This window comes from Bos taurus, chromosome 19 (assembly GCF_002263795.3).
Source record: "Bos taurus isolate L1 Dominette 01449 registration number 42190680 breed Hereford chromosome 19, ARS-UCD2.0, whole genome shotgun sequence".
NCBI classification, from domain to species: Eukaryota; Metazoa; Chordata; class Mammalia; order Artiodactyla; family Bovidae; genus Bos; species Bos taurus.
The window spans coordinates 53,744,395-53,769,276 of NC_037346.1; the positions used below are offsets into that span (position 1 = coordinate 53,744,395).

At 57.4% G+C, this 24,882-nt stretch overlaps 2 protein-coding genes across 10 annotated transcripts in view; one reads left to right on the forward strand and one right to left on the reverse strand.

Annotated features, from left to right (window-relative positions):
• The window catches only part of DNAH17 (dynein axonemal heavy chain 17), a 94,548-nt gene that overhangs the window by 50,833 nt on the left and 18,833 nt on the right, over positions 1–24,882 (forward strand). For 5 of the 6 annotated variants that reach the window (XM_059878354.1, XM_059878353.1, XM_059878351.1 and 2 more), the window contains 22 exons: positions 567–694; positions 1,412–1,560; positions 5,122–5,404; positions 5,489–5,662; positions 5,923–6,130; positions 6,551–6,716; positions 7,498–7,600; positions 8,256–8,403; positions 8,775–8,866; positions 10,099–10,260; positions 10,772–10,936; positions 11,049–11,240; positions 13,509–13,775; positions 14,498–14,659; positions 16,360–16,593; positions 17,685–17,849; positions 19,368–19,463; positions 19,601–19,818; positions 22,253–22,460; positions 22,704–22,819; positions 23,611–23,803; positions 24,082–24,317. In XM_059878354.1, the coding sequence (XP_059734337.1) occupies positions 567–694; positions 1,412–1,560; positions 5,122–5,404; positions 5,489–5,662; positions 5,923–6,130; positions 6,551–6,716; positions 7,498–7,600; positions 8,256–8,403; positions 8,775–8,866; positions 10,099–10,260; positions 10,772–10,936; positions 11,049–11,240; positions 13,509–13,775; positions 14,498–14,659; positions 16,360–16,593; positions 17,685–17,849; positions 19,368–19,463; positions 19,601–19,818; positions 22,253–22,460; positions 22,704–22,819; positions 23,611–23,803; positions 24,082–24,317 (3,865 nt within the window). Of the gene's footprint in view, positions 1–566; positions 695–1,411; positions 1,561–5,121; positions 5,405–5,488; positions 5,663–5,922; positions 6,131–6,550; positions 6,717–7,497; positions 7,601–8,255; positions 8,404–8,774; positions 8,867–10,098; positions 10,261–10,771; positions 10,937–11,048; positions 11,241–11,494; positions 12,065–13,508; positions 13,776–14,497; positions 14,660–16,359; positions 16,594–17,684; positions 17,850–19,367; positions 19,464–19,600; positions 19,819–22,252; positions 22,461–22,703; positions 22,820–23,610; positions 23,804–24,081; positions 24,318–24,882 lie in introns of those variants that run through there. The other variant, XM_024981016.2, reaches the window with a different exon arrangement.
• Positions 12,631–24,882, reverse strand: part of PGS1 (phosphatidylglycerophosphate synthase 1) — a 67,438-nt gene continuing 55,186 nt past the window's right edge. For 2 of the 4 annotated variants that reach the window (XR_813467.3, XR_009491546.1), the window contains exons 10-11: positions 14,409–14,635; positions 12,631–13,904 (exon numbers count right to left, since the gene is read on the reverse strand). The gene's annotated coding sequence lies outside the window, so the exon portion shown is untranslated. Of the gene's footprint in view, positions 13,905–14,408; positions 14,636–14,787; positions 23,891–24,882 lie in introns of those variants that run through there. The other 2 variants (XR_009491551.1, XM_059878152.1) reach the window with 1 other exon arrangement.

The window sequence follows — 24,882 nt, forward strand, 5'->3', positions numbered from 1 at the left end:
GCTCCAGTCTCCCCCCTGCAAGGGTCCTTTGCCCCTCACCCTGCTTTCTCATCGTGACACTGTATGTGTTTCTATGTGTGTATCTTGTGTTTCCCCCACCCCCCTCCACTGGAATGCAAGTTCTGTGGGGTGGGCAGGGGACTGTGGCTGTCCCCAAGCCCCCTGCTCTGAGTCTGAGACTTGAGGAGCACTCAGCAAACCTTTACTGACAGAAGGAAGAAAGGTGGGGAGTGAGGAGTGAGGGGGTGGGGTGCTGGTTGGGGTCGTGGCGCTCCACTTAGGGCTGTCGAATCTGAGGATGGACCAGACTTGCGGGGCGTGTTATGGGGCAGGGTCAGGGGTGGAGGCATCAAGGAGGGGGGCCTTGGGGTCAAGAGAAGGGCAGGAAGTGAGCCAGGTCCCCTCCCGTCCGAGCGTCCACTGTCCCTCTGGGGAAGGGCACTGGCCACCTTTGAGAGAGAGGGGGCAGGCTGGGTCTCGGCCCGGCGGGTGCCCGGGGTGCTGTCAGCGCCCCCACGGAGCGAGTGCTGCCCAGAGCCAGGCCTGAGCAGCCCTGCCGCCCGCAGGCCTCTTCTCCACCATCATGCGGGACCTGGCCAACATCACTCACGACGGCCCCAAGTGGATCGTGCTGGATGGAGACATAGACCCCATGTGGATCGAGTCCCTCAACACCGTCATGGACGACAACAAGGTGCGAGGGGCCCGCGACCCCGGAGCCAAGCCCCCAGAACCACAGTGACGGGCAGGGGAGCATGTGGGATTCAACACACGTCTCGCCCACCTCACTCAGCACACAGGGCCCGCTGTGGATGGGGACTGAGGAGGGGGCCTGTCTGGAGCTCTGCACAAAGTGTGATAGACGGTGAGGGGCTGGGGGAAGCCCCCATCCCGAGGCACACTCCTTGCAGGACGTAGGCCCACTGAGCCCAAGCCAGCTCAGATGCTCTCTGGGGAGCGTGGGTGAAGAGTGCAGGCACGGGGAGCGTTCCTACCTGACCACGTGGTGGGTGGCACCACGTAGGAGGGGAAGCTAATATCTTGGAAGGTGCAGATGACATCAAGAATCGTCTAAAAGCAGCTTAAGAACGTGATTCTCAATCAGGTGGAGGAGGGAACCCCAGTGTTCCCCAGGAAAGGGAGGAGGAGTCCTGGTTTGATGAGGCAAATTTAACCCCAGAGTGAAGTCCTACATGGTCCAAGCACGTCTGGGTGCTCTCCATGGCCCTGGAGTGGGAGGGGGTGCTGACATCTGGGACGGCAGAGAGATGCTGAGTTAGGGAAGCGGTTGGTGGCTGGCAGGATGCAGAGGGTGTCTCTGGCCTCCCCCTCCTCTGAGATGGGTCCTGTGGCCGCCTCAGGACGAGGGCACTCTTGCAGCTGAAACCCACAGGCCCGCGTCCGTCTCCAGGTCCTCACCCTGGCCAGCAATGAGCGGATCCCCCTGAACCGCACCATGCGGCTGGTGTTTGAGATCAGCCACCTGAGGACAGCCACGCCGGCCACCGTCTCCAGAGCCGGCATCCTGTACATCAACCCTGCCGATCTGGGCTGGAACCCGTGAGTTGGGCTTTTGTTCTCCTTCAAACTATGCAGAGAAAAAGGGAAGGGTGGTGGTATTTCAGTGTTGCCTGGGCACGCATTCATCCACTCGCTTATTCATTCATACGGTAAGCGCTGTGTGCCAGGCCCTCCTCGGGCAGCATGGTCACTGTGATGCGAGGATGCAGGAGAGACATGTGAATAAGTGATGACATGCCCAGGGACTGCATCATGCCGGCTGATGAAGCAAATGGAAAGGGAGGGCCTGGGCCTGTCATGGAGACAGGAAGTCTTCCTAGGGGAGCTAGAGTTTGGGCTGACCCCCCGCCCCCCCGCAGAGGAGAAGGAGCTTTCCGAGTGGAAAGAGTTTCAGGTGAGAACCAACATTTAAGGCACATCAGAGCAAGAGTGTGAGGTTCCCAGGGACGGACAGCAGTCTGGTGTTGGCGGATGGACCGTGAAGCATCAAGATGCTCTTGGCAGGAAGGGACCGGCCCTGGACCAGCCTAGGGGCTGGCACAGGGGCCCTCTCTGATGTGGAGGGAAGAGTTCATGCCAGCAGACGACAGGTGGCCACTGGGGATGGGGAGGAGGGGTGGATGTGAGAAACGTTTGAAATCATGAGAAAAGGAAGGCTTGGCATTGAAGTTAGAGGTACATTTTCGCTCTTGGACCCATGGCTAGCCATTTACATGCCAGGACATCCTGCACAGTCTTACATAGAAACCCCGGTGCAGCGTTCCAGGACTGACAGGCTCCCGAGAAACACCGTGGCTGCTCTCGTTCAGCCATCCATCCATCCACGCCTTCAACCAGTGCTTCCTGTGTGCCTGCCGCGTGTCTGACCCTAGGCTGCTCCGTGCGGGGGAAACTGGGTCTCCAGTGATAAGACATGTGGGGAGGAAGCGCTTCCAGAAGGAACAGGCGGAAGGTGGCCTCCCGCACACCCAAGGAGGAAGAAGCCTCAGGAAGGGAGGCAGGGTCGACAGGGTCGCGTCCAGAGCATGAAGGAGCCAAGGACAGAAAGTTGCCGCTGGATTTTGGCAGCTGGGAGCTGACCGCTAACTCAGGCAGAACAGATTCCTGGCATGACAGAACCAGAAGCCAGGTGGCAATTCGAGGAGCAGGAACTGGGAGGAGGCCCTCGAAAGGAGGGTCTTTCTGGAAATGAGTCTTGAAGCAGCTGGGAAAGATAAGCGCTGCGGAGCAGAGGCGGGAGGGTTTCCAGGTGCAGGCGAGTTAGGGGGAGCCGGGGAGGCGGAGAGTTGGTGCTCTGTGTGCCTCTCTGGTGGGAAGTGAGCCCAGCTCCCCACACAGCAAGGCCGGGGCTGGAGGGGTGCTCAAGCGCCGTGGCCTGGCAGGGGTGGGACTGGAGCTGGCCTGACTCACAGGGCCCCGGGGGCCGCCGAGACCCGGCACCACTGTGCCGTCTTCTTCAGCATCACCTGTTCGCCCTCTTTTCTGGTGTCCTGTGGCCGCCATGACCAAGGACCACAAACCAGGTAGCTTCAGACAGTGGAGGGTTATCCTCTTCTGCTTCTGGAGGCCAGAGATCTGAAACCAGGCATTGGGAGGGTTGGTTCCTTCTAGAAACTCTGGGGGGGACCTCTTCCCCCAGCTTCTAGTGTTGCCGGCAATGCTTGGCTGGTAGATGGAGGTGGCCACTTTCTGAATCTCAGGTGGCCCCCGCCCCGCACACACCTGTGTGTCATCATTTCCCTTCTTATAAGGGCCAGGCAGTGGGTCAGGGCCCACCCTCATCCGTGATGTTTCGACCTCGAGATCCTGACTGATTTCATCCGCAAGCACCCTTTTCCCAAATGAGGCCACATTCGCAGACCGCAGGGGGACATGTCTTCTGAGGGGCCGCCAACTCTTCCCACGTCACGTGTCTGGGTCTTTCCAGGGTGGGCAGCAGACAAGGCAAGAGAACTGGAACAAAGTCCGAGCAGGAGCCGCTAAGATGCAGGGGGACAGGAAGAAGCTGACGGGGCCGAGGGGCGCCCAGGGGGACACCCAGCAGGGGCGGGGAGGAAAGAGCCAGAAGACCAGCAGGGGTGGGCAGAGGAGGGGCACTGAGTGGTCTGAAGGAGACGCGCCCTTCGGCCGGGAGTGGTCCTTGGGGCTCCAGAGGAATGACCAGGAGACTCTGAGTGGCTCCTTGGGGACCAAGAGGAAAGCTGGGTTTTGCTGGAGAGAAGTGGAGAGGCTAAGAGCCAGCTCAGGGCACCCCCAGCCAGCCCCAGAGGAAGAGCAGCGCTCCCGCAGGGGCAGCCATCCCGGACGGGGACGTGAAGCACAGTCCAGGGGTCCCATGGCCTCCGGGGACAGGACAGGTGCCCACAGGGGAGCCTCTTGGCCTCTTGGTGTTATATATCTGAGCTGGCTTTTCAGATCAAAGCCAGCACACACATTTGCATGCACTAAATGTCTCTAACAAGGCAAAATTTAAAATTTGATATATCCGCCTGCAAGATAGAAGCAAATGCGGCAGTCTATGTATAGATTTGCAAATTGGTCTCCGTTCTGAAGACCTAGTGTACCTGGAATTCATTTCTTAACTGCACGTGTTTGCTTGCCTGTGTCTGCTTGTCAAGCGTTTGAAAATCGTCTCTGTTACCTAGTTAACCCAGGGGCAACAGGGCAGAGGTTTTGAACTCTTGGTTCCCTCATCTGCTGGGGATGTAGTGAGACTCGGAGCTTCCAGAACACGCACTCACTTGCAGAAAGGCGTGTCTGCAGAGGGCAGGCAAGCTGCGTTGGGTAATGTGAGCCTCCTGCTTATGCTCTGGGCATCCTGGAAATGACAGCTCACTGAGCTCATCGGCCAGCACTCTCTACGCTTTTAGCAGGCGCCTATTTAGCATTTACTGTGGACCAGGCCCTGTCCTCTGAGCCTTAAAAATATCAACCCAGGTAGTCCTTCCAAATGGGAGTTATCATCATCACTCTCATTTACGGATGAGAAACCTGAAACCCAGACGTGTTGAGTAACTTACCCGAGGCTACCGCTGGCCACACAAGAGCCCATTCAAGTCGGGCACTCAGACTCTAGAATCCACACCCCTCACTGCCGTGGTGGACCACCTCTGTGCAACCCACTCCAGGCAATGTGGCTTCCCAGGAACGCCTGTTGTATTGGTTTGGACTCTTCCACTAAAAGCATCAACTGGCTCAATTCACCAGGCATGCTTCAGGCATGGCTGGATCCAGGAGTCCAGATAATAACACGATGTATCCCTGCTCCTCTCCTTTTCTTCCCTTCCCATCCCCTCCCTGTCTGTCCCCCAGATGATGTTATGAATCCTTTCCTCCCCTCTCCTCCTATATGCAGCCCTACTGTCCTCAGTATCGGCCACATCTGAGGGTAGGAAGCGTGGCTCCTAGTTGTTCTAGGTGGGCAGCACCCCACAGCTAGAATCCCGGGGAAAGAGCACGCCCTCATCAGATCCTCTGAAGGTCTCGGGACCGGCCCTGTCACCAGGCAGGAGCACCAGTGGAAGCCTTCAGCAAGGGGAGGGTCACCAGAGGGACCCCGCCCGGTGGCCTGGTCCTTCAGCACCTTCCCGCCTTCCCCAGGGTGGTAAGCAGCTGGATCGAGAGGCGCAAGGTGCAGTCAGAGAAGGCCAACCTGATGATACTCTTCGACAAGTACCTGCCCACCTGCCTGGACAAGCTCCGCTTCGGGTTTAAGAAGATCACGCCGGTGCCTGAGATCACCATCATCCAGACGATCCTCTACCTGCTGGAGTGCCTCCTAACCGAGAAGAACGCGCCGCCCGACTCCGCCAAGGAGCTCTATGAGCTCTACTTCGTGTTCGCCTGCTTCTGGGCCTTCGGGGGGGCCATGTTCCAGGACCAGGTGAGCAGCCGGCCGCCCGGGCGCAGTCTCCCGGCATCCCTCCAGGCGGGGCCCTTTCTGAGCCTCATTTTTGTCTCCCAACAGCTTGTAGATTATCGGGTCGAGTTCAGCAGGTGGTGGATCAACGAATTTAAGACGATCAAGTTCCCCTCTCAGGGGACGGTCTTCGACTACTACATAGACCCTGACACCAAGAAGTTCCTGCCATGGACAGACAAAGTGCCCGCCTTCGAGCTGGACCCCGACGTCCCGCTGCAGGTAAACGGCCCCAAACGGCCCAGAACAGTGACGATGGACGACGACTGAGGAGCGGGACCCAGAGTCCCACCCCATGCTTCTCATCGGGACGTCCAGTCGCAAACAGTTTCCATCAGTAGGACCTTTTCCGTGAGACTGGGGGATTTAATGCACTGCCCAGGTCTGTAGGTTTGTCCGGAGGTGGGACCTGGAGACCTGGGTTTGTCTGAGGTCATGGCTCCTCCCCCGACATCTTCGCGCCCCTCTCTGCCCCCGACCAGGCCTCACTGGTGCACACCACAGAAACCATCCGCATCCGCTACTTCATGGACCTGCTCATGGAGAAGTCGTGGCCAGTCATGCTGGTGGGGAACGCGGGGACAGGCAAGTCGGTGCTAATGGGGGACAAGCTGGACAGCCTGAGCACAGACGACTACCTGGTGCAGGCCGTGCCCTTCAACTTCTACACGACCTCGGCCATGCTGCAGGGTACGGTCGAGGACGAGCCCAGGTGCTCACTGCCTGGCCTGGTCACACCCGGTCACTCTTGTCTGACGTGCTGCCCCCCGATCCCACCCCGAGTTGCCCCATCCCTTCTCACCACAGCCCTGGGAGCTCACCAGCTGCCTCTCCACTTCCCACGCTCCCCACCCACTGGTCTCTGTCCCCATAGTGGGGGTACCAGATCCCACAGGGAGCTCACAGCCAGTCTCGGGTGGCCCAAGGTCAATGGGACACAAGTTTCCTGCACCCCTGCCTGGGACCCGTGGTGCCCACCCCTCTCTCCTTCCTTCCCTGGGTGGCTGGAGTCTAACCCGCCTATCCTCGGTGGCCCCCAGGGCTACCCTTTGGGCCGCTGCCTCTGGGATCGACCAGGCACCGTGGGGGCTACCCCATTCCCTTCTCTAGGGATTCTCGAAAAGCCGCTGGAGAAGAAATCAGGGCGGAACTACGGACCGCCAGGCACCAAGAAGCTGATCTACTTCATCGACGACATGAACATGCCCGAGGTGGACAAGTATGGGACGGTGGCCCCCCACACCCTCATCCGACAGCACATGGACCACGGGCACTGGTAGGCGGGCTGAGGGGTCTGCCACGGGTGGGGAGGCAGGGCTGGGACACAGGAGCGGGCTGACGGGGCTTCAGGCCCGGGGGGTCCGGGGAGGGGGAGAGGTCAAGGCACAGAGGGGTTAGCCAGCCTCCCTGGAGTCCCAGTTGAGCTGAAACGTACACCCAGACCTGCACAATGAGCCACCCTGTTGCCTCCCATTTCAAAAATTTTCTCATTCTCTACAGCATGAAGTCCAGTTGGCCATTTCACATATAATCGATATTTATTGAGGTTTATGGTGGTTCAGACGGTAAAGTGTCTGCCTACACTGCGGGAGACCCGGGTTCTATCTCTGATTGGGAAGATCTCCTGGAGAAGGAAATGGCAACCCACTCCAGTATTCTCGCCTGGAAAATCCCATGGCCAGAGGAGCCTCTTAGGCTGCAATCCATGGGGTCGCAAAGAGTCGGACACGGCTGAGCGACTTCACTTGCACTTTCTTTCATTCATTTATTTAGCTGCAGCAGGCCTTGTTCCCACGTGCTCGATACTTGATCTTTGTTTTGGCACGTAGGATTTTAGTTGTGCTGTGTGGGATCTAGTTCCCTGACCAGGGGTTGAACCTGGGCCCCCTGCCCTGAGGGTGCAGAGTATTAGCCACTGGACCAGCAGGGAAGTCCCAAGGTGGTTTTTTTGTTTTTTTTTTTTAAACCATAGGCAAGGCATGACCGGGGTGGGTGGGGTGCCGAGGGTGGCTCCTGGGCGCCAGCGGCAGGGCTTGATGCTGGCCTTCCCCACGAAGGTATGACCGACAGAAGCTGACGCTGAAGGACGTCCACAACTGTCAGTACGTGGCGTGCATGAACCCCACGTCCGGGTCCTTCACCATCGACCCCAGACTTCAGGTGGGCAGAAACTGGACTCGTCTTGGTGGGCTGCATGAGTCCGAAGCTCATTTGTCCAGTGAGGATGAGAGCATGGATGTGGGGTGGTAGGGGCGGCAGGCTGGCTTTCCCTGGAGCACGGCCCAGTCTTTTGGATGTCAGCACATTCGTGGGGACGTCGAGAGGCTGCCAGGTTAAGCAAATGAAAATACAGATGCCTGGGCAAATCTGCATTTCAGAAAAACAGCAAATCACGTCCCATACAATGTTTGAGATGTATTTGTACTAAAAAATGTCTGTGTGAAATTTAGACTTAGCAGGATATCCTATACTGCGTCTATAATCGGGGCAGGGCCTCACCCTGAATTACCTTGGACAGACAGAGATCTGATATGTAAACCCAGGCTGCACTGAGACACTCTGTGGCCACTGCCAAGTTGTCCCCGAAGAGCGGGATGTGAATTTGACTGTTTTGAGATGGAATCAGTATCTAAGGGTGGCGGGGGCGGTGGGGGGGTGGTCTCACCACATGCAAGGCTTGAGGGAACCTGTCCATTCTGACCATGCCCACAAGACACCAGGAGACAAGGACAGAGTCTGCTCCCCAGGAAGGTGGCCCTGCCCCAAGCTGGTCCCCACGCATGGCCTGACGAGGGTCTCTGGTTGTTCCGGGCAGCGCCACTTCTGCGTGTTTGCGGTGAGCTTCCCGGGCCAGGAAGCCCTCACAAGCATCTACAGCACCATCCTGAGCCAGCACCTGTCCTACCGCTCAGCGCCCTTTGCGGTCCAGAGGATGAGCAGCCACCTGGTGGCCTCCGCCCTGGGTAAGCCGGCCAGCCTCGCCCCCTCTCCTGTCCATAAGACCCGCTGCGTTATGGGGCCGACGGCAGCTTCATACTCTCCTCTACTAAATATTTTATTTATACTTTCAAATCAATATTTGTTTTCAATGACGCTGTGTTTCAACAGAGGGTATTATGAGATCCAATTGCTCGAGGCGGGAGGTGGAAGATAGGAAATTCTGTATATAGCAATGACTGACACATGAGCAGAGCGGCAAAATCCCTCCCCCTGCAGATTTCTTAAATTGTCACCGTCTCACAGTCCATTTGCTGTAGAAACTATAGCTTAAGCTTTGCACTTCCTGAGGCCATTAAGAGTGCACAAGAATCGATGTGTCTTTTTCCTGGAACAGCCCTGCACCAGAAAGTGACATCAACGTTTCTTCCCACGGCCATTAAGTTTCATTATGTTTTCAACCTCAGGGACCTCTCCAATATTTTCCAGGTACTGCTCTCTCAGCGCTACGTAATGCCACCTTATGGCCAATGCCTAATCCACGGGTGCTCGCCTCCTCTGCCATTCTTGGGAGAGAAAGCAAAGTGCCCTATGGATGGACGAAAGTGATGGAGGCGGATACGATGCGATGATGGTTGTGACAGATGATGATGAGGGTGGTGACCGTGGTGGTGGTGGTAACTATGGTGATGGTGCTGATGGTGACCATGGTGATAGTAATGATGGGGATAATGGTAACTATGGTGATGGGGGCGCTGTTGCTGATGGTGGCCATGCTGATAGTGATAATGGTGGTGATGGTTATGGTGGTGCTGGTGATGAGAGGGGTGCTGATAACGTTGGGAGTCATGGTGATGACGATGAGAGTGGTGGCGACGTGATGGTGGGGGTGGTGACAGTGTGTCTTGATGGTGGTGGTGGTGATGTTTCCTCTTATGGATGGACTGAACTAGCCACTGGGTTTGGCCACTTAGATCCCCATTTCCTCCTCCAAACAACACATAATGCTCAGATATCCCCATTTTTGCAGATGGGGAGTCCAAGGCTCAGGGAGGTTAAGTCACGCCCATCTCCTCCCATCTCAAGTGTCAGCTCAAATGTCGTGCCCCGAGAGGCCCCTCCTCCTCCACACACACCCTGTCCCACCGTCCCCGTGTATGTCACGGCACACATCACAACATGCGATTACCTTGTGATTTGTCTGTCTGGTTCTGTCTCCCCGCTACAAGGGGAGCTCCATGAAGGCAGAGTCTGTCCCGTCATCGCTGCACTCCCAGAACCCAGGACAGGGGCTTGGAAAATAAGCACCCATTGAACTTGCCAGGTCACTTGGTTGGCAAAGAGCTGAGCTAGGCCAGGCCGGGCAGGCTGGCTGCAGAGCTTGAGCTTGACGGCCGCCTCGAGGCCTCCCATAGTCAGCTCGCGCCTGAACAGACCCCTTGTCCCTTTCTCCACCATCCACCCCATTAGAGGGGGCAGCCCTTAACCCTGTCTGGTGAAGAGAATCCCCCTCACCATCTCTCAGACCACAGACACTCACTTCAGCCTCCAGGACTTGTGGCCTTGGCAGTCTCTAGTTTCCTGGGCCCCAAGTGGCTACTGTCCCACTCTACCAGATCACTTCCTGGGAAAGCGGCCACTATTCTCGTTTGATCCGTGTGCGGCACTTGGCTTGCCTCCCAACACACCTAAGGATGCTGACCATCCCGCGTCTGGGGCAGGGGCTCCTGTTCTCCACCGCAGAGATCCTGAAATTCCCGCTGGACCTCGTCCGCCTCTGGCTGCACGAGGCCGAACGTGTGTACGGCGACAAGATGGTGGACGAGAAGGACCAGGACACGCTGCGCAGGGTCACCATCGCTTCCACCAAGAAGTTCTTTGACGTGAGTCAGGCCACCAGCTGGCCCTGCCAAGCCCAGGAGGGTTCGGAGGGGCAGAGAGAGTAGGGGCCCCTGACAATCCTCGCCTCCTTGCAAGGGCCCTGGGATGGGGATGGGAAGGACCATGCTGGGTCCCACGAGATGGCTCTGCCACATGCGCGTGGCCCAAGCGAGGAGGAGAGGCGATCTCGGCAGGTCAGAAGGTGAAGACCTCTCCCTCCAGCAGCCGGGCAGAGACAGCTCTGCTCGGGGTAACACACTCCGCTGGTGGGTCTGGGGTTTGCATGGTAGAATCATTTTCCTGGACTGGCAGTTCATTCCCAGTGGGACACAGACCAGGGGCTTTTGCCCAGCAGTTTGCAGGGCCCCTGGCAGCATCAGTGTGGGCCCCAGCAGACGTGACCTGGCCTCCTGAGGCCGTCGGGCAAGATGCCAGGGCTGCTGCTTGGGCTCTGTGGGCCCGTGGTGGCCACCAGAGCAGACTCTCCCCTGCCCCGCCCCCATCGACATCTAGGATCTCGGTGATGAGCTCCTATTTGCCAAACCAAACATCTTCTGCCACTTTGCTCACGGGATCGGAGACCCCAAATACCTGCCGGTGACCGACCTGGCTCCGCTGAACAAGCTTCTGGTGGAAGTCCTGGACAGTTACAATGAGGTCAACGCGGTCATGAACCTGGTGAGCCCAGGGGTCGAGTGGGCAGCAGTGGGGCTGGGGCCGGGGGACGAGCGAGGGAGGCGCGTCCTGCCGGTGAGACACCTGGGGTCTCTCCGCCCCGGCTTCTTTTCAGGTGCTTTTCGAGGATGCGGTGGCCCACATCTGCAGGATCAACCGCATCCTGGAGTCCCCGCGGGGTAACGCCCTGCTGGTGGGGGTGGGCGGCAGCGGCAAGCAGAGCCTCTCCCGCCTGGCCGCGTACATCAGCGCCCTGGACGTGTTCCAGATTACCCTCAAGAAGGGCTACGGGATCCCAGACCTCAAGGTGAGGGCATCGCCTCTCAATAAGCCGCCCTTGACAGGGGGAGGAGGGTGGGGGAGGAGGAGTCTGCCCACTCCCTGAAATGGAGCATCTGACACAGAGACTGGGATGGTCACCAGCAGGGTCTTTATCTCAAGACAGCAAAGGCCAGGGCCCACGGCCGTGTGCCAAAGGTAAATGGAAGCGTGGGTTTCCGGTAGATGAGAGCTGGAGTCCCCTCATATAACAGCGGTGAGGGGTTGGGTTCTCGCCTCTGGTCATCGCAGCCTGCCACCTTGCCTTTCCCGGTTTTCCAGATTCAATCATTCAGAACCGGTACTAACTAGCAGTCTCACCGCCTGCTCGGGGTTCTGAGAGGGCCGCTCTCTGAATTAATTGAATAAACATTAGCTCAAACAGGTCTCCCATCCCCAGGACGTGCCGCCGAGGCTTTTTATTGATTTATTTTTCCGGAAAATTTGCTCTCTCGGGGAACTGTGAGCTAGTCAAACATGATTAGTCTAGAGCTTATCATGGCCGCCGCTCAGATTAGAGCTGAAATTGATTTGACCATGTCCCGTGGTGTCTCTCTCTTTGCTTTGGTGCTTCTGTGGGTCAGGACGAGGCTGGCCCAGGGGACCCGCCCCTCCACTCAAGGCTGCAAGGCAGTCACTGCCCAGGTGGCCTTGGGCGGGGGGATGGTCTGGACCCCCACCAGAGCCTGGCGCCCTGGGACCTCAGCAAGAGGGCGGGGTGGTCTGCGGGCTGGGGCCCCAGGAAGGATAACAGGGATGGTTAGCTGGCTCTCGGCCCTGCTCTCAGGCTGTGCCAGGGACTGCAGCCTCCAGGTGAGCATCCAGCCTGTCAGAGTCCCCAGTGTCTACTCTTTCTATCAAACACTAGCCAGCTCTAATTTTTAAACCCAAGCCTTAAGGACAAGGTCTTTGTAATGTAGGTCCTGCCTCCTGGATTGAATCAGAGTGTGTGGATTCTCAGCTGAGCTGAGCGGGTCCTCACTGACCCCACAAGTGCTCTCAGAGTGGAGAGAATCCTTGCACCCGGAGCCGTGTAGCGGTACTGAGTTTTCTCCACTGATAAAGCTTCTAGTCTGTTAGCTTAATCATATTGCTTTTATCTTCATGATTGCATCATACTCTTTGCCCTCGTGAGGGCTTCGTTCCCGTTACCTCACCCTGGGACCACCCGTGGCTGTTGCTATTTTATTCCCTGGCATGAGCTGCAGCAGCTCTCTGATCCTTGTCATCCCCATTCACTGTTCCTGCACCCCTGACGAGCCAGCTTTGCACTCGTCCCTTGTCATCATTTATTAAGTAGCTTCTGTAGATTCGGAAGTAAGGACAGCTATAAACAGAGCTATAGGACCTTGCATCCTATTAGGGGAAGCAGACTCCTGAACGGTTAGAAGATGGATTATTATTGTTCTGATAGTAGTGTTGCAGTAAGAAGTTAACAAGGTATATGTTGTTAGTATAACAGATACGTTCATGATTATATTATAAAGTCACACCAACAGCCATGGGCGCCCCCTGGAAGCCGGAGACTTGGGGGCGAGGGGAGGGGTCAGAATCCAAGCCCGAGGGCCATCATGTGCCTCATGGAAAATCCTGGACATGGTCCCAAGAAAACAAGATACCATCAAGGACATTTGGGCAGAGGAGGGGCAGGATGTGGTGGTGTTCTGGGGCAAAGTGGAAGATGGCTTGAAGACAGCAGAGATTGCTCAGGGGTGATGGTGGGCGGGGGGTGCCGCAGGAGCCCCGGTGACCCACAAAGGCTGGATCCGGGTGGTGCAATGAGAAGGGAGAGACAGAGCGAGTCCCTCATCGTGGCCCAGTGTTCTGCCTGCACTTGTGGCCGTGGGGGCTTAGCCGGGTTCCCACCCGCTGGGTCAGCTCCCCAGGCCCCCTACACACAGTCCCCAGGCCAGGCAGTAGCACGCTTTTGATTTTTAGGAGCCCTCTTCCTGGGGCCAGAGTAGCGGCCCCCAGAGCTGGGCTGGACCCTCTGAAGAAATGCTTAAAGCTGAGTGAGGGGCCAGCCATGTGTCAGCAGCCCAGGGACCCCGGGGATGCTTCCAGTTTGGCGCTGTGGCAAGTGGTGCCTCCACAAGTGGGCCTCCTCCCCTCGGGGCCCTAAGTCTCCATCTACAGACCCTGCCATTTCTTACGGGGCCGATCCGCAGGTGCCCCCCTGCCCTGGGTGGTGGTGCGAGATGCTTCTGAATGAGCATCTTCTTGGCGAGACCTCTGAGGGTGTCTTCCTTGGGTCCAGCTCGACCTTGGTGCCCAGTACATCAAGTCGGCCGTGAAGAACGTTCCCTCGGTGTTCCTGATGACCGACTCCCAGGTGGCCGAGGAGCAGTTCCTGGTGCTAATCAACGACCTGCTGGCCTCGGGGGAGATCCCGGGGCTGTTCATGGATGACGAGGTGGAGAACATCATCTCCTCCATGCGGCCCCAGGTGAAGTCCCTCGGCCTGACAGATACCCGAGAGGCGTGCTGGAAGTTCTTCATTGACAAAGTGCGCAGGAACCTGAAGGTAGGGGGGCCTGGGGCCTGGAGGGTTCCGGGGGGTCTTCTAGGCTGGGTCTTCACTCGGGGAGGAGTTGGGGGCTGTTCTACCTCGCACAGGAAGTGGAAAACTCTTAGGAGAGTTACAGTGGGCTGCCTGGTGGAGGTGGGCTGTTAGTAGTGCCCCGTGGCCGAAAAGAAGTGTTTTCTGTATGCACTCCTCTCCCATAGAGCTCGTTAAATAGATTAGTTCACCTTGACCTTCCACGTTCCCACTTGGGGGATGCCGGCTAAGCTACTCGAGTTAGACTGAGTACGTGTTGGGTCCTTCTCTCCCTTCCGGTCTGTGTCCAGTAGGACAGCTGCCCTCTGCCCTCCCCGCCCCTGGCCAGGTGGCACTGCTGTTCTCGTACCTCCCTCCCCACAAGGACCAGACTTGCTAAAGGGACCTGCGTCCTCGCTGCCCAGCATGGACGCCCACTCCCCACTCCCTCTGGCACCCAGCCATCCTTCCGTCTTTGCGAGGGCCACCTCAGGAGAGCTTGGGCTCCCCTGCACCCCCACATCATGAAATAGCCACACTTCTTGCCCAGAACGGGGAATGTTCTCCGCACCACCACCCCCACCCCCGCCCCCGCCCTTGGAGAAAAACACCACTCACAGAGTTTCCCTTCTAGACGGGATTTCTGCAAAAGCAGCACCGTTTGGCATTGCCGTCCCCCAGCGAGCAACCTCTGTGTCCTCTTCTAGGTGATCCTGTGTTTCTCCCCTGTGGGCTCCATCCTGCGAGTGCGAGCAAGAAAATTCCCCGCTGTGGTCAACTGCACGGCCATCAACTGGTTCCACGAGTGGCCGGAGGACGCCCTGGTGTCCGTCAGCGCACGCTTCCTTGAGGACACGGAGGGGATTCAGGTGAGTCTCGGGGCACAGAGCTGGGAGGGAGGGGTCCCTGTCATCTACCTCCAGGGACGGGATTAGGGTGAGGCACTCGCCTTGGGCGCAAAACTTAATGGGGCACCAAAAACTGCACTAAGATCAGCAATGTTTCAATGCAGTATTTTTTAAAAAATCAATGCTGCAACATTCAAAACATCAAACTTATAAACAAAGGTCATCATTTGTTGATCTTGTGGCCCTGAGTCACTCTTACAGGGGAATGGTCATTTCAACCAGCTGGGGGTCCTGTGCTCCACAGGGCCAGTTCAGGGAGGTGTGATGCCCACGTGAGAACAGATGGAGAAGCTCGGGCTTTGAACACGGTCCCTGGTGGGAGCCTGTTGCCGAGCTCATGTTTACTTTGATCCATGTATACAGGTGCACACTTTTTCCTCCTGCCTTGAGCCCCAACACGGCTCAGCCCAAGGGGCTCTGCCCGGGGCTGCTCCCTCACCTGTAACCTGCCTTTCATAGGGCAAGACAAGTACAATGGGGCAACATAAGTCTTCTTTTACTTTTTACCTTCCATTTACGGTGTCTGTGTTTTATCAAAAGACAGTGCCCACATTCACCATCTGAGTTCATTGCTGGCCTAGAAATGGTCATTAAACTCTGACCCAGCTGATGCAAGTAATCGCAAGCCTAGAAAAAAATCCCACGTGGTTATTGTGTCTGATTTATTTTGAACACATATTCAGTGGGATAAAATAAGCCTGAAATTAACCTCCTCCCTGGCTTTTAAAGATGGGCAAAGTTCCCTGCTTGCACGGTTAGAGCGTTCAGCTGCGGGATGAGCCATTCCTGGGAATGCAGCTCCGACCACGTGTCCTCCACGCCCCAAGTGAACATAGAGGCGGGGGCCTCCTAGGACCAGGGAATGGCTCCACTACCGGCACCAGTGAGGGCTGCCAAGTAGATGCCAAAGAAATGTGTGTCGGATGAATACCTTCCCAAATCAAGGTGGCGCTAGTGGTAAAGAAGGGCTTCCCTGGTAGCTCAGTTAGTAAGGAATCTGCCTACAGTGGAGGAGACCCAGGTTCGATCCCTGAGTCAGGAAGATCCCCTGGAGAAGGAAATGGCAACCCACTCCAGTATTCTTGCCTGGAGAACCCCAGTGGGCAGAGAAGTCTGGCAGGCTGCTGTCCATGGGGTCGCAAAGAGTCAGACACAATTGAATCGACTTAGCATGCGTGTACAAATGTTGCTCAGACAATTCGTGGGGCAAAGCTCCCAGTGCTTGTCTTCGGGCAGGTTGGCGGGGCCCAGGTCATAGGGGCTGTGATCCTGACATGGACACAGGACAGAGGAGGCTGGGAAAGGAGTTATTAACCCCCCAGGCCCACAACAGGAAATGCCCAATACATGCTTACAGACATCCTGGTTATTCAAATATGCTGAATATATGAATGTGTGACTCAGAACCGTCATCACCTCGGCTGTGAAAAGGTGCCCTGGTGGTGCCACGTCACCATTGCCCATGAGAGCCCTGCAGGCCTTGTCATCTCGAGCCTCACTGGGCACCTGAGCTGCCAAGACTGAGAGGGGGGTCCCTCTCATCCAGGGTCCTTGGCAAGTAAGGGAATCCACCTTGTGGTCCTCTGTGGCCGGCAGCCTCCTCTTCCCCGGGTTGCTTCCACCAGGGCACTGGGGAGTGAATGGCCTGCCTGTCTTTGTAGCCGGAAGTCAAGGCCTCCATCAGCCTCTTCATGTCCTACGTACACACGACTGTCAACGAGATGTCCAAGGTGTACCTGGCCACCGAGAGGCGCTACAACTACACCACGCCCAAAACCTTCCTGGAGCAGATCAAGCTGTACCAGAACCTGCTGGCCAAGAAGAGGATGGAGCTGGTCGCCAAGATCGAGAGGCTGGAGAACGGGCTGATGAAGCTGCAGAGCACGGCCTCTCAGGTAAGAGGAGAATGGGGCCACGGGACGAGCTTCCGGAACCATCCCCCAGACGTGTGACATGTTGGTAAGGGGACCAGGACCCCCGCCTTGGGGAAACTTCCACTTGTAAACTAGAGTGAGGGTGTTGACCGTGACAGCGGGTCCCAGATCCTCTCGGGATGCTGAGGCCAGGTCAGGCGCTTCCTTGGGGAGGGAGGGCCTGAGTCTGGAGGGGTTTGCTCACCCCGTTGGGTGCAGCTCTTGAAGGTGGGTCCATCCTGGGGCACCGTTCACACTGCCGTGCCCCGATGGAACAGTGTCTGCTGTACTTTCACGCCACGTTAATTTTTAGTCTTCTGCCTGGTTTTGAGTGTCTTCCCTGGTGTAGTCCGGGCTCCTTCTTTACTGCTCACTGTTGGCTTCTCCCCAGGGAGCCTGGTAGACAGCCCCCGAGTCCCTGCCTCCCAGCCAAAGGTGCAGGTGGGGAACGACCCCCGACACAGGCGGAGCTACATGCGTCCGGCCACCCCTTGGGGGTCGAGAGGGGCACACAGTGGTGGGGGATGTCCAAGAAAGCGCTTACAGGAGCTGAGAAGTGGCCTGCCCCCTCCCTGGAAAGGAAAGAAAGAGGAGCCTGGCCCAGCGGGCGTTTCTTTTTCCCCAAATATACCTTCCGGAAGTGGTCCTAGGACACAGTGAACGAGCTCAGGAGAGGGCAGTTACAGCACCTGAGGGGCTTCCCCAATGGTAGAAATCACCCAGATGGGGAAGGATGTCTCACCCCATCACTCACCACTTCCCAGTACCCTCTCCACCCAGCCTCTTGGGGCCTCACCCGAGCACCCAAGGCAGCATTTCATCCCCAGCCCCCAGCTCTCACAGCCCCACCCACCAGCCTCCCCACGACTCCTCGGCACCCTGGCCACCTTGACTGCCGCCTCCCCAAGCCTCAGGAATGGGTCTTATACTTGTGATGACCCTGTGTACACAGCTGGTGCTCAATGAATACTTACCTTGGAGAAGCTGAAAAAGCACAGAGAAATGCACCCCAGGGAGCAGAAAGCAACTGGCCAGGACCCCAGCCTACCCGTCTCCCTCACCTCCCCCTCCAGGTGGACGATTTAAAAGCCAGGCTGGCGGTTCAGGAGGCAGAGCTCAAGCAGAAAAACGAGAATGCGGACAAGCTGATCCATGTGGTGGGTGTGGAGACCGAGAAAGTCAGCAAGGAGAAAGCCATTGCTGATGAGGAGGAGATCAAGGTGGAGGTCATCAACAAGGTAGGCGGTGGGCAGCTCCACTCGGCCAGGCGCCTTCCCCGAGTGACCAGTATCTCCCTGCGGGCCCTGGCAACCCAGAAGGACTCCTGCAGGGAGGGCACCTCCCCTAAATGCAGGGCCCCTGGCTCAGCAGAGGGCTGCCCTCCCAGGGCCCCGCAGTGGCATCTCCTGAGCTGGTAAGAAATGCAGGTTCCCAGACCCCGGTTCTGCTGAACCGGGTCTGCATCTGAGGGACATGCTCATGTGAGCACATCAAGGCTTGAGAAGATGGCCTCAGAGCCCTGGGCCTCAGACTTCCTACACCAGGAGCCCCCAGAGGTTCCAACACCCCCGACTCTGGTGGGCTCCACACTGAAGGTCCCTGTGGTTGGGCTGATTTCTCATCACCCGTCTGCGTGCCCTTTGCGTCATCAGTCATGCCTCTGCCTGAGGGTCTAAATTAAGAGCCTCAGTAATTGTCTGCTGTCTCTTGAGCGGGCCTGAGTCAGCCTCCTCCCACGGCTGACAGGAGTGGGAAGCCTGAATACTTCCCACCAGCGCTGGAACGAGGGAGGGTCCCAGGAGCTCCGCTCGATCCCTCATGGTCAGCTGTATGACCACAGCCCTGTTAGGGTGGCCGGAAATGTGCCTGACATCTCAAAATTAGCAAGTGATACAGCCAGGATCCGAGCCAGGGCCCACACCTGTGCCTTGAACCCTGGGACCTGCCTTTTGATACTCACATGCAGCTTAATGTCTGGGCGCCCACCCCTCTCCAACCCCGGATCCCAAAAGGGCCCACCCAGACGTACTCAGGGAGGCTGGGGGCTGCTCCCAGCACCGCCGGCCAAGTCAGTGCCTTCCACGCCCTGTTCCCTGAAGTCGGGCACAGGGTGGGCTTCTCCAGAAGGTTCTTTGCAGAGGGACCTTCTTCCTTCTGTCCACCCTCCCCCGTGTCCAGCACAGCTCCCAGCCCCCATGGCCTTCTTCGTCTTCCTCTGCTGTCACTCAGGTCCTGATTGTTGATAGGAAGCTTCTCCCAATCTCTCTGGTGCCTGGAAGCTCAGAGAGGTTCTTCCCAACCCGAGTGAACGCATGCATGCATGAATGAATGGATAGATGTGTGAATACGGGTGTTCTCACTTTAAGAGGAGGATGGCCTGCACCTCCGAAACTGGCCCAATCTGGAGGAATTCCACAATGGCACCAAGAGACGAGGCCTCAAAGCCCTGGGCAGTGGCCTGCATGGGCCCAGGTTTCTCCTCTGGGCCTAGAAGCTGGAGCCAAGAGAAGGCAGTGTTCCCCTTCCTGAATCCCAGGTCAGCTGACGGCCCAGGGCCTTCTGACCTGAGTGTTTTTGGGCAAAGGAGCCAGCAGGCGTTTGGGGGCAGGAAGGTAGACTCCAGACGGTGACCCAGAGAGTGAGAGCAGAGGGGAGTGCCCCTCCTCACCCCTCCTCGCCACCCTTCAGGGTCCCCTTTCACACGCACCATCCACATGGACCCCAGCATCCATCTTTCCCATCTGGCTTCCTTCCAGAATGTCACCGAGAAACAAAAGGCCTGTGAAACGGACCTGGCCAAGGCAGAGCCGGCCCTGCTGGCCGCGCAAGAGGCTCTTGACACCCTGAACAAGGTGAGGGCTGGAGGAGGAGGAAGAATCAGGGACCGGGACCCCCAAGCTGAGAGGAGATGCTGTGGGGTCATCGCCAGGACCTCCCGGTCCTGCTCGGGGCTAAATCCCCACTCAGGTCCGTCCACCTGTCTCTGCAGAACAACCTGACGGAGCTGAAGTCCTTCGGGTCCCCCCCGGATGCCGTGGTCAACGTCACGGCCGCTGTGATGATTCTGACCGCACCTGGGGGCAAGATCCCCAAGGACAAGAGCTGGAAAGCTGCGAAAATCATGATGGGCAAGGTGGACACCTTCCTGGACTCCTTGAAAAAGTTCGACAAGGAGCACATCCCCGAGGCCTGCCTGAAAGCGTTCAAGTGAGTCGGGGCTCGGCTGCCCCCATGGGGTCCGCCCAGGTCTCATCCTGTCGGGAGCACATCACGTTCAGGCCCTGTGTGGTCGTGAACCTCCTCCCGCCTGTCCCTGGCCCCACACCGCGTGGTCCCAAGGGAAGCCTGTGCTTGCTGGGGGCAGGGCAGGGTCTTGGGCGGTACAGAGAAGGCGGGACCCCACAGCCAGCAGGCAAGAGTCTGGGTGCATTTACCTGGACCTGGCTGCCAGGGCATCAAGGTGAAACGTGATCCCAAGCCCGGGGGGAGCCTCATCACCCTCTGTCTCCCCAACCTTGGTCGATCTAGCTTCTTAAATGGGGTGAGGGTGGGGTTGGAGGGGTGGTCTACCCACCCCCTGGGTGGTGCTGCGTGCAGGGATCAGTACAGGACCCTGCTTTTGCTCCTGGCACTTTAGAAGTAGCAGTGGGTTTTAGCCTTTTTGTGTCTTGTTCATAATTTGTCCCAGCTGTGCACGCATGTAGTTATTTTTAGTCCCTTATAGTTTCTTTGCATTTGTTGCTCAAGGAGACACTTGTCCAGGTGCAGTCACTGCAGCAAAGGGCCCCAGGTCCTAGTCCGTCTTGAGGTGGGACTTGGAAAGGATATGTAGAGTGGGCACTTCCACACCTTGCCCCGTAAATCCAGTAGCACCAGCATTGGTGAGCACTGCACTTGTGAGCAGGCTTCCCAGGTAGCGCCAGTGGCAAAGAACCCCGCCTGCCAACGCAGGAGCCGTAAAAGACACAGGTTCGCTCCTTGGGTCAGGAAGATCCCGTGGAGGAGGGCACGGCAATCCTCTCCAGTACTCTTGCCTGGAGAATCCCATGGACAGAGGAGCCTGGGGGCGACAGTCCACGGGGTCACAAAGAGTCGGATACGACTGAAGTGACTTAGCACGCACGCACTTGTGAGCACTCTGTGCCTAGCCATCCCCCCCAACCCAAGTTCAGGGCCAAGCTGACCTGACCCCAAGCGAGAAAGGGAGGCCTTCCCATGACCCCAGTGAGCCCAGGTGAGACCCCAGCCTCTCGGTTCCATCTGTATCAGAAGAGAGCTGGACGAATGAAAAGCATTTGATGACTAAGGAATAGTGTGAAGTTCAAGAGAAACACTTCCAGACTCGCCTCCAGGAGGTGGTCTGTGTTAACATTTGGCATGTTTCCTTTCAGTCTTTCTTCTAAAGATTTCCCCCTGGTAGTTGAAAGAATACTGTGTATATGCAATTATCTGTTCTGCTTTTTATTTTTTACTTAACATTGCAGGAGAAAAAAATCTTTTCCCTATCTTGTCAAAACACTTGATCTGTTTCTTTCTTTTTTTTTTTAACCACAGATGAATTGTAATTTACTTAACTATACCTGCGCTGTTGAGGGTCTAGGCTGTCTCCGCTTCTGCCATCATAAACAGTGCCATGATAAATGTCTTCTCCTTGTCACCCAGCAAACTTCGCAACTGCCACCTCCCCATGCTGTCTGGAGTGTGCTTAACAGATGCAGACCCACCACCTAAATAGTGTAAAAAATGCCAGATAGAGGAGGTGATGGGCTGTGTTCCCCACCTAAACTCAAATCACACTTCAGTTATGATTTTTGAATCATCCATTCAGAATTCCTTCTGCAGACAGCTCAGTCTGTTAACGCTCAATGATGTCACCATTATTTTAAAAACACTAGTTTCTAGAGCTTCTTAGCTGCATCTGCGGGCACTGTTCCTCATCACTTTCGTAAGATAACACCTTAACGTCACCTCTTTGAAGTCTCACCTGTATGTAGAGCCTGAGCCTCACCGGTGATGCTGGAAAACTGGGCCCTGGTTCCGACACTTCCTGTGGGCATAAATCTGGGCAAGTTGCCATCCCCCCAGCACCAGTTCTCTTGCTGAGGGCCGGAGTGGTTGCAGAATGAAAGCGAGACCAGCTATAGAAGCAGCAGGGAACAGAGAGTTAAGGGGGGGAAGCAGCAGCTTTTCTTCATCTTGAAATCACTACTTCTTTTCCCTTTCATAGGCTTCCCTGATAGCTCAGTTGGTAAAGAATCTGCCTCCAACGCAGGAGACCCTGGTTCAGTTCCTGGATCGGGAAGGTCCGCTGCAGAAGGGATAGGCTACCCCCTCCAGTATTCTGGCCTGGAGAACTCCATGGACTGTACAGTCCGTGGGGTCGCAAAGAGTCGGACACAACTCGCGACTTTCACTTTTTTCCCTTTCATACCCTTAATTCCACTCCAGAGGCCAGAGTTCTGAGTTTCAGTCTTATCTTGTTCTTTCTGTGATCATGAAGATGCCAGGAGATAGTAAGTTAAACGTTCTGCTCCTCCTACGGCTCGTAATGGGCACTGGAGTCGCAGACAGATGCGGAGCTGCAGGCAGGTGCAGGGTGGCGGGAGCCTGTGTCCCCAGCCTGCTGTCACTCGCTCCCCAGGCCCTACCAAGGCAACCCGACCTTCGACCCCGAGTTCATCCGCTCAAAGTCCGCGGCTGCCGCGGGCCTGTGCTCTTGGTGCATCAACATCGTCCGCTTCTACGAGGTCTACTGCGACGTGGCCCCCAAGAGGCAGGCCCTGGAGGAGGCCAACGCTGAGCTGGCCGAGGCCCAGGAGAAGCTCTCCCGCATCAAGAACAAGATTGCCGTGAGTGCGGCCCGCGGTGCGGCTGGCCACCATCTCCGCCTGAGAGGGGTTGGCCTGGCCACCCCTGTCAATTACTGAGCATCTGACGTGGGGCCTGGAACACCCTGGAGGCCGCCTGCCTCGGCCGTGCTTGCGGCCCTCAGGCCCCTCGGGGATCTCAGCCCTCCCAGGGCTCAGCTGCCTCTACTCCCAGGAGAGCCAGGGGCATCCCGATTTCAGGGCCTTCCCACCTTGTCTTTCCAGGAGCTCAACGCCAATCTGAGCAACCTGACGTCGGCATTTGAGAAAGCGACGGCCGAGAAGATCAAGTGCCAGCAGGAGGCTGATGCCACCAATAGGGTGATCTCGCTGGCTAACAGGTACCTCGCCCCCACACCCCGTCACAAGACCCATCCTGTCCTCAGACCCACCACCCCCAAAAGGGATGAGCCCACAGAACGGCCTCTTGGGGGATAAGCCCCAGGTGCAGCCCCCACTTTCTGAGCACAGAGAGTCATGAGGATTAACGCTGGGAGGTCCCAAGGCTGCCTACCTGGCCTCCGGTGGGATGTGGACTCAGCTCTGCTGGGACAGTCAAAGGTGGTCTTTCGGTCACCCGGAAGAAGGGCTGCTCAGGTGATGCCAGAGACACACCTCCATGAGCCTAATCGGGCATCTGTACTTCTGCAAACCTGGCCCTGCTCTCGGACGCTGGGTGTGCTGTTCAGGGTTGGGGACCAGCCCTCGGGCTAGTGGCCTGAGAAGCACGAAGCACAGCCTGGAGTCCCCACCCCACACGGGGCCAGGTGGCCGCCAATGGACTAGCCACTGCCCAAAGCATGTGCTCAGCAGTGTCCAGGCAGTGGCCTCGGTGGTCAGGTCACGTGGTCAGATAGCATAGAGTGCTTGTGAGGCCAGCACCCTGGGGACAGAAGCTCGGCGTCCCCAACCGCACCCAGAAAACATTAGCTTTGCTTCCCTAAAGCGTTTTCTCCCCCAAACTCCCCACAAAGCACACTCGCTCCTGAACCACTGAGCAAAGGAAGGCTTTGAAGCCACGAAGTCCATGGTACAGATGGAAGCACACCTTTCCCATCCCTCCAGCCTGCCCTCCCTCCCGCCGGGAGCACGGGCTCCTCTCTCGTCCACTGACCCCCGGCCCCCACCTCAGGCTAGTGGGAGGACTGGCGTCAGAAAATGTCCGCTGGGCTGAGTCGGTGGAGAGCTTCAAAGGCCAGGGCATCACGCTGTGTGGCGACGTCCTGCTGATCTCTGCCTTCGTCTCCTACGTGGGCTACTTCACCAAGAAGTACCGCAACGAGCTGATGGAGAGGTTCTGGATCCCTTACATAAACCATTTAAAGGTAAGAGGTCCCGTGGTGTTCATCAGGACGTCTGAGGAGGTCTGTGGGGGAGGGGAGGGCAGAACCAGCCAGGTCTCACCGTCGCTCCTGCGATGAACAAGGCAGAGGCTGTAGGGTAGCCAGGGTGCAGAGGGGGGCCTGGCGCGGATGATGCTGACATCCTTTCTGGCCAGGTCCCAAGCTGCTGCGAGCGGCTATCTGCCCCTGTGGCCCACGTGTTATTCAGAGAGCCGCTTCCGCCCGAGCAGTGAGTCAGGCCACACCGCCCCCCTCGGCAGGTCCCGATCCCGATCACGAAGGGTCTGGACCCCTTGACCCTGCTGACCGACGACGCAGATGTGGCCACCTGGAACAACCAGGGGCTCCCCAGCGACCGCATGTCCACGGAGAACGCCACCATCCTGTGCAACACGGAGCGCTGGCCCCTCATCGTGGATGCCCAGCTGCAGGGCATCAAGTGGATCAAAAACAAATACGGCAGCGAGCTGAAGGCCATCCGCCTGGGACAGAAGAGGTGCGCGGTCACCGAGGCGGGTGGGGTGGGGGCTCCAGAGGCGGTGCCAGCCTGTTAGCTCAGCCAGAAGTCCGTGAAGCCCACTCAGAGGCTTTCACTTGTTAAATGAATGGACGGGTCTTTGGAAACAAACACTGGCCCACGGGGGCTCGGATTTTCTTAGTTCTTAGACCCCGGGGAATAGCACAGACAGTGAAGAATCGAACTCGCTGCTCCTCTCTCCCCATTCACTGCCGCTCCTGCAGGGGCAGCGCTGACACCTCAACCCCCACCCGCGGTGGTCCTGCCTGGTCACTGGCTGGCTGGGAGGCTGCGGCCGGTCGTCTTGCCATCTCTTCTCATAGATGGGACGCAGTGCCCCTAACACAGCTGCTGAGAGCCTTCCCAGGGTGCGGGGCAGTGAGAGGAAACACAGATGTGGAACGTTTAGCTCCGCAGCCACAAAGCAGTTCCATGTTCAAACCTCCCCACCTGGGGGTGATTCACACAGAGAGCCCTGTGCTCCCCTCCGGAAGGACCCTCTGGGGAGGAACGAACTACTGGCCCTTCAGTCACCTCTCCTGTC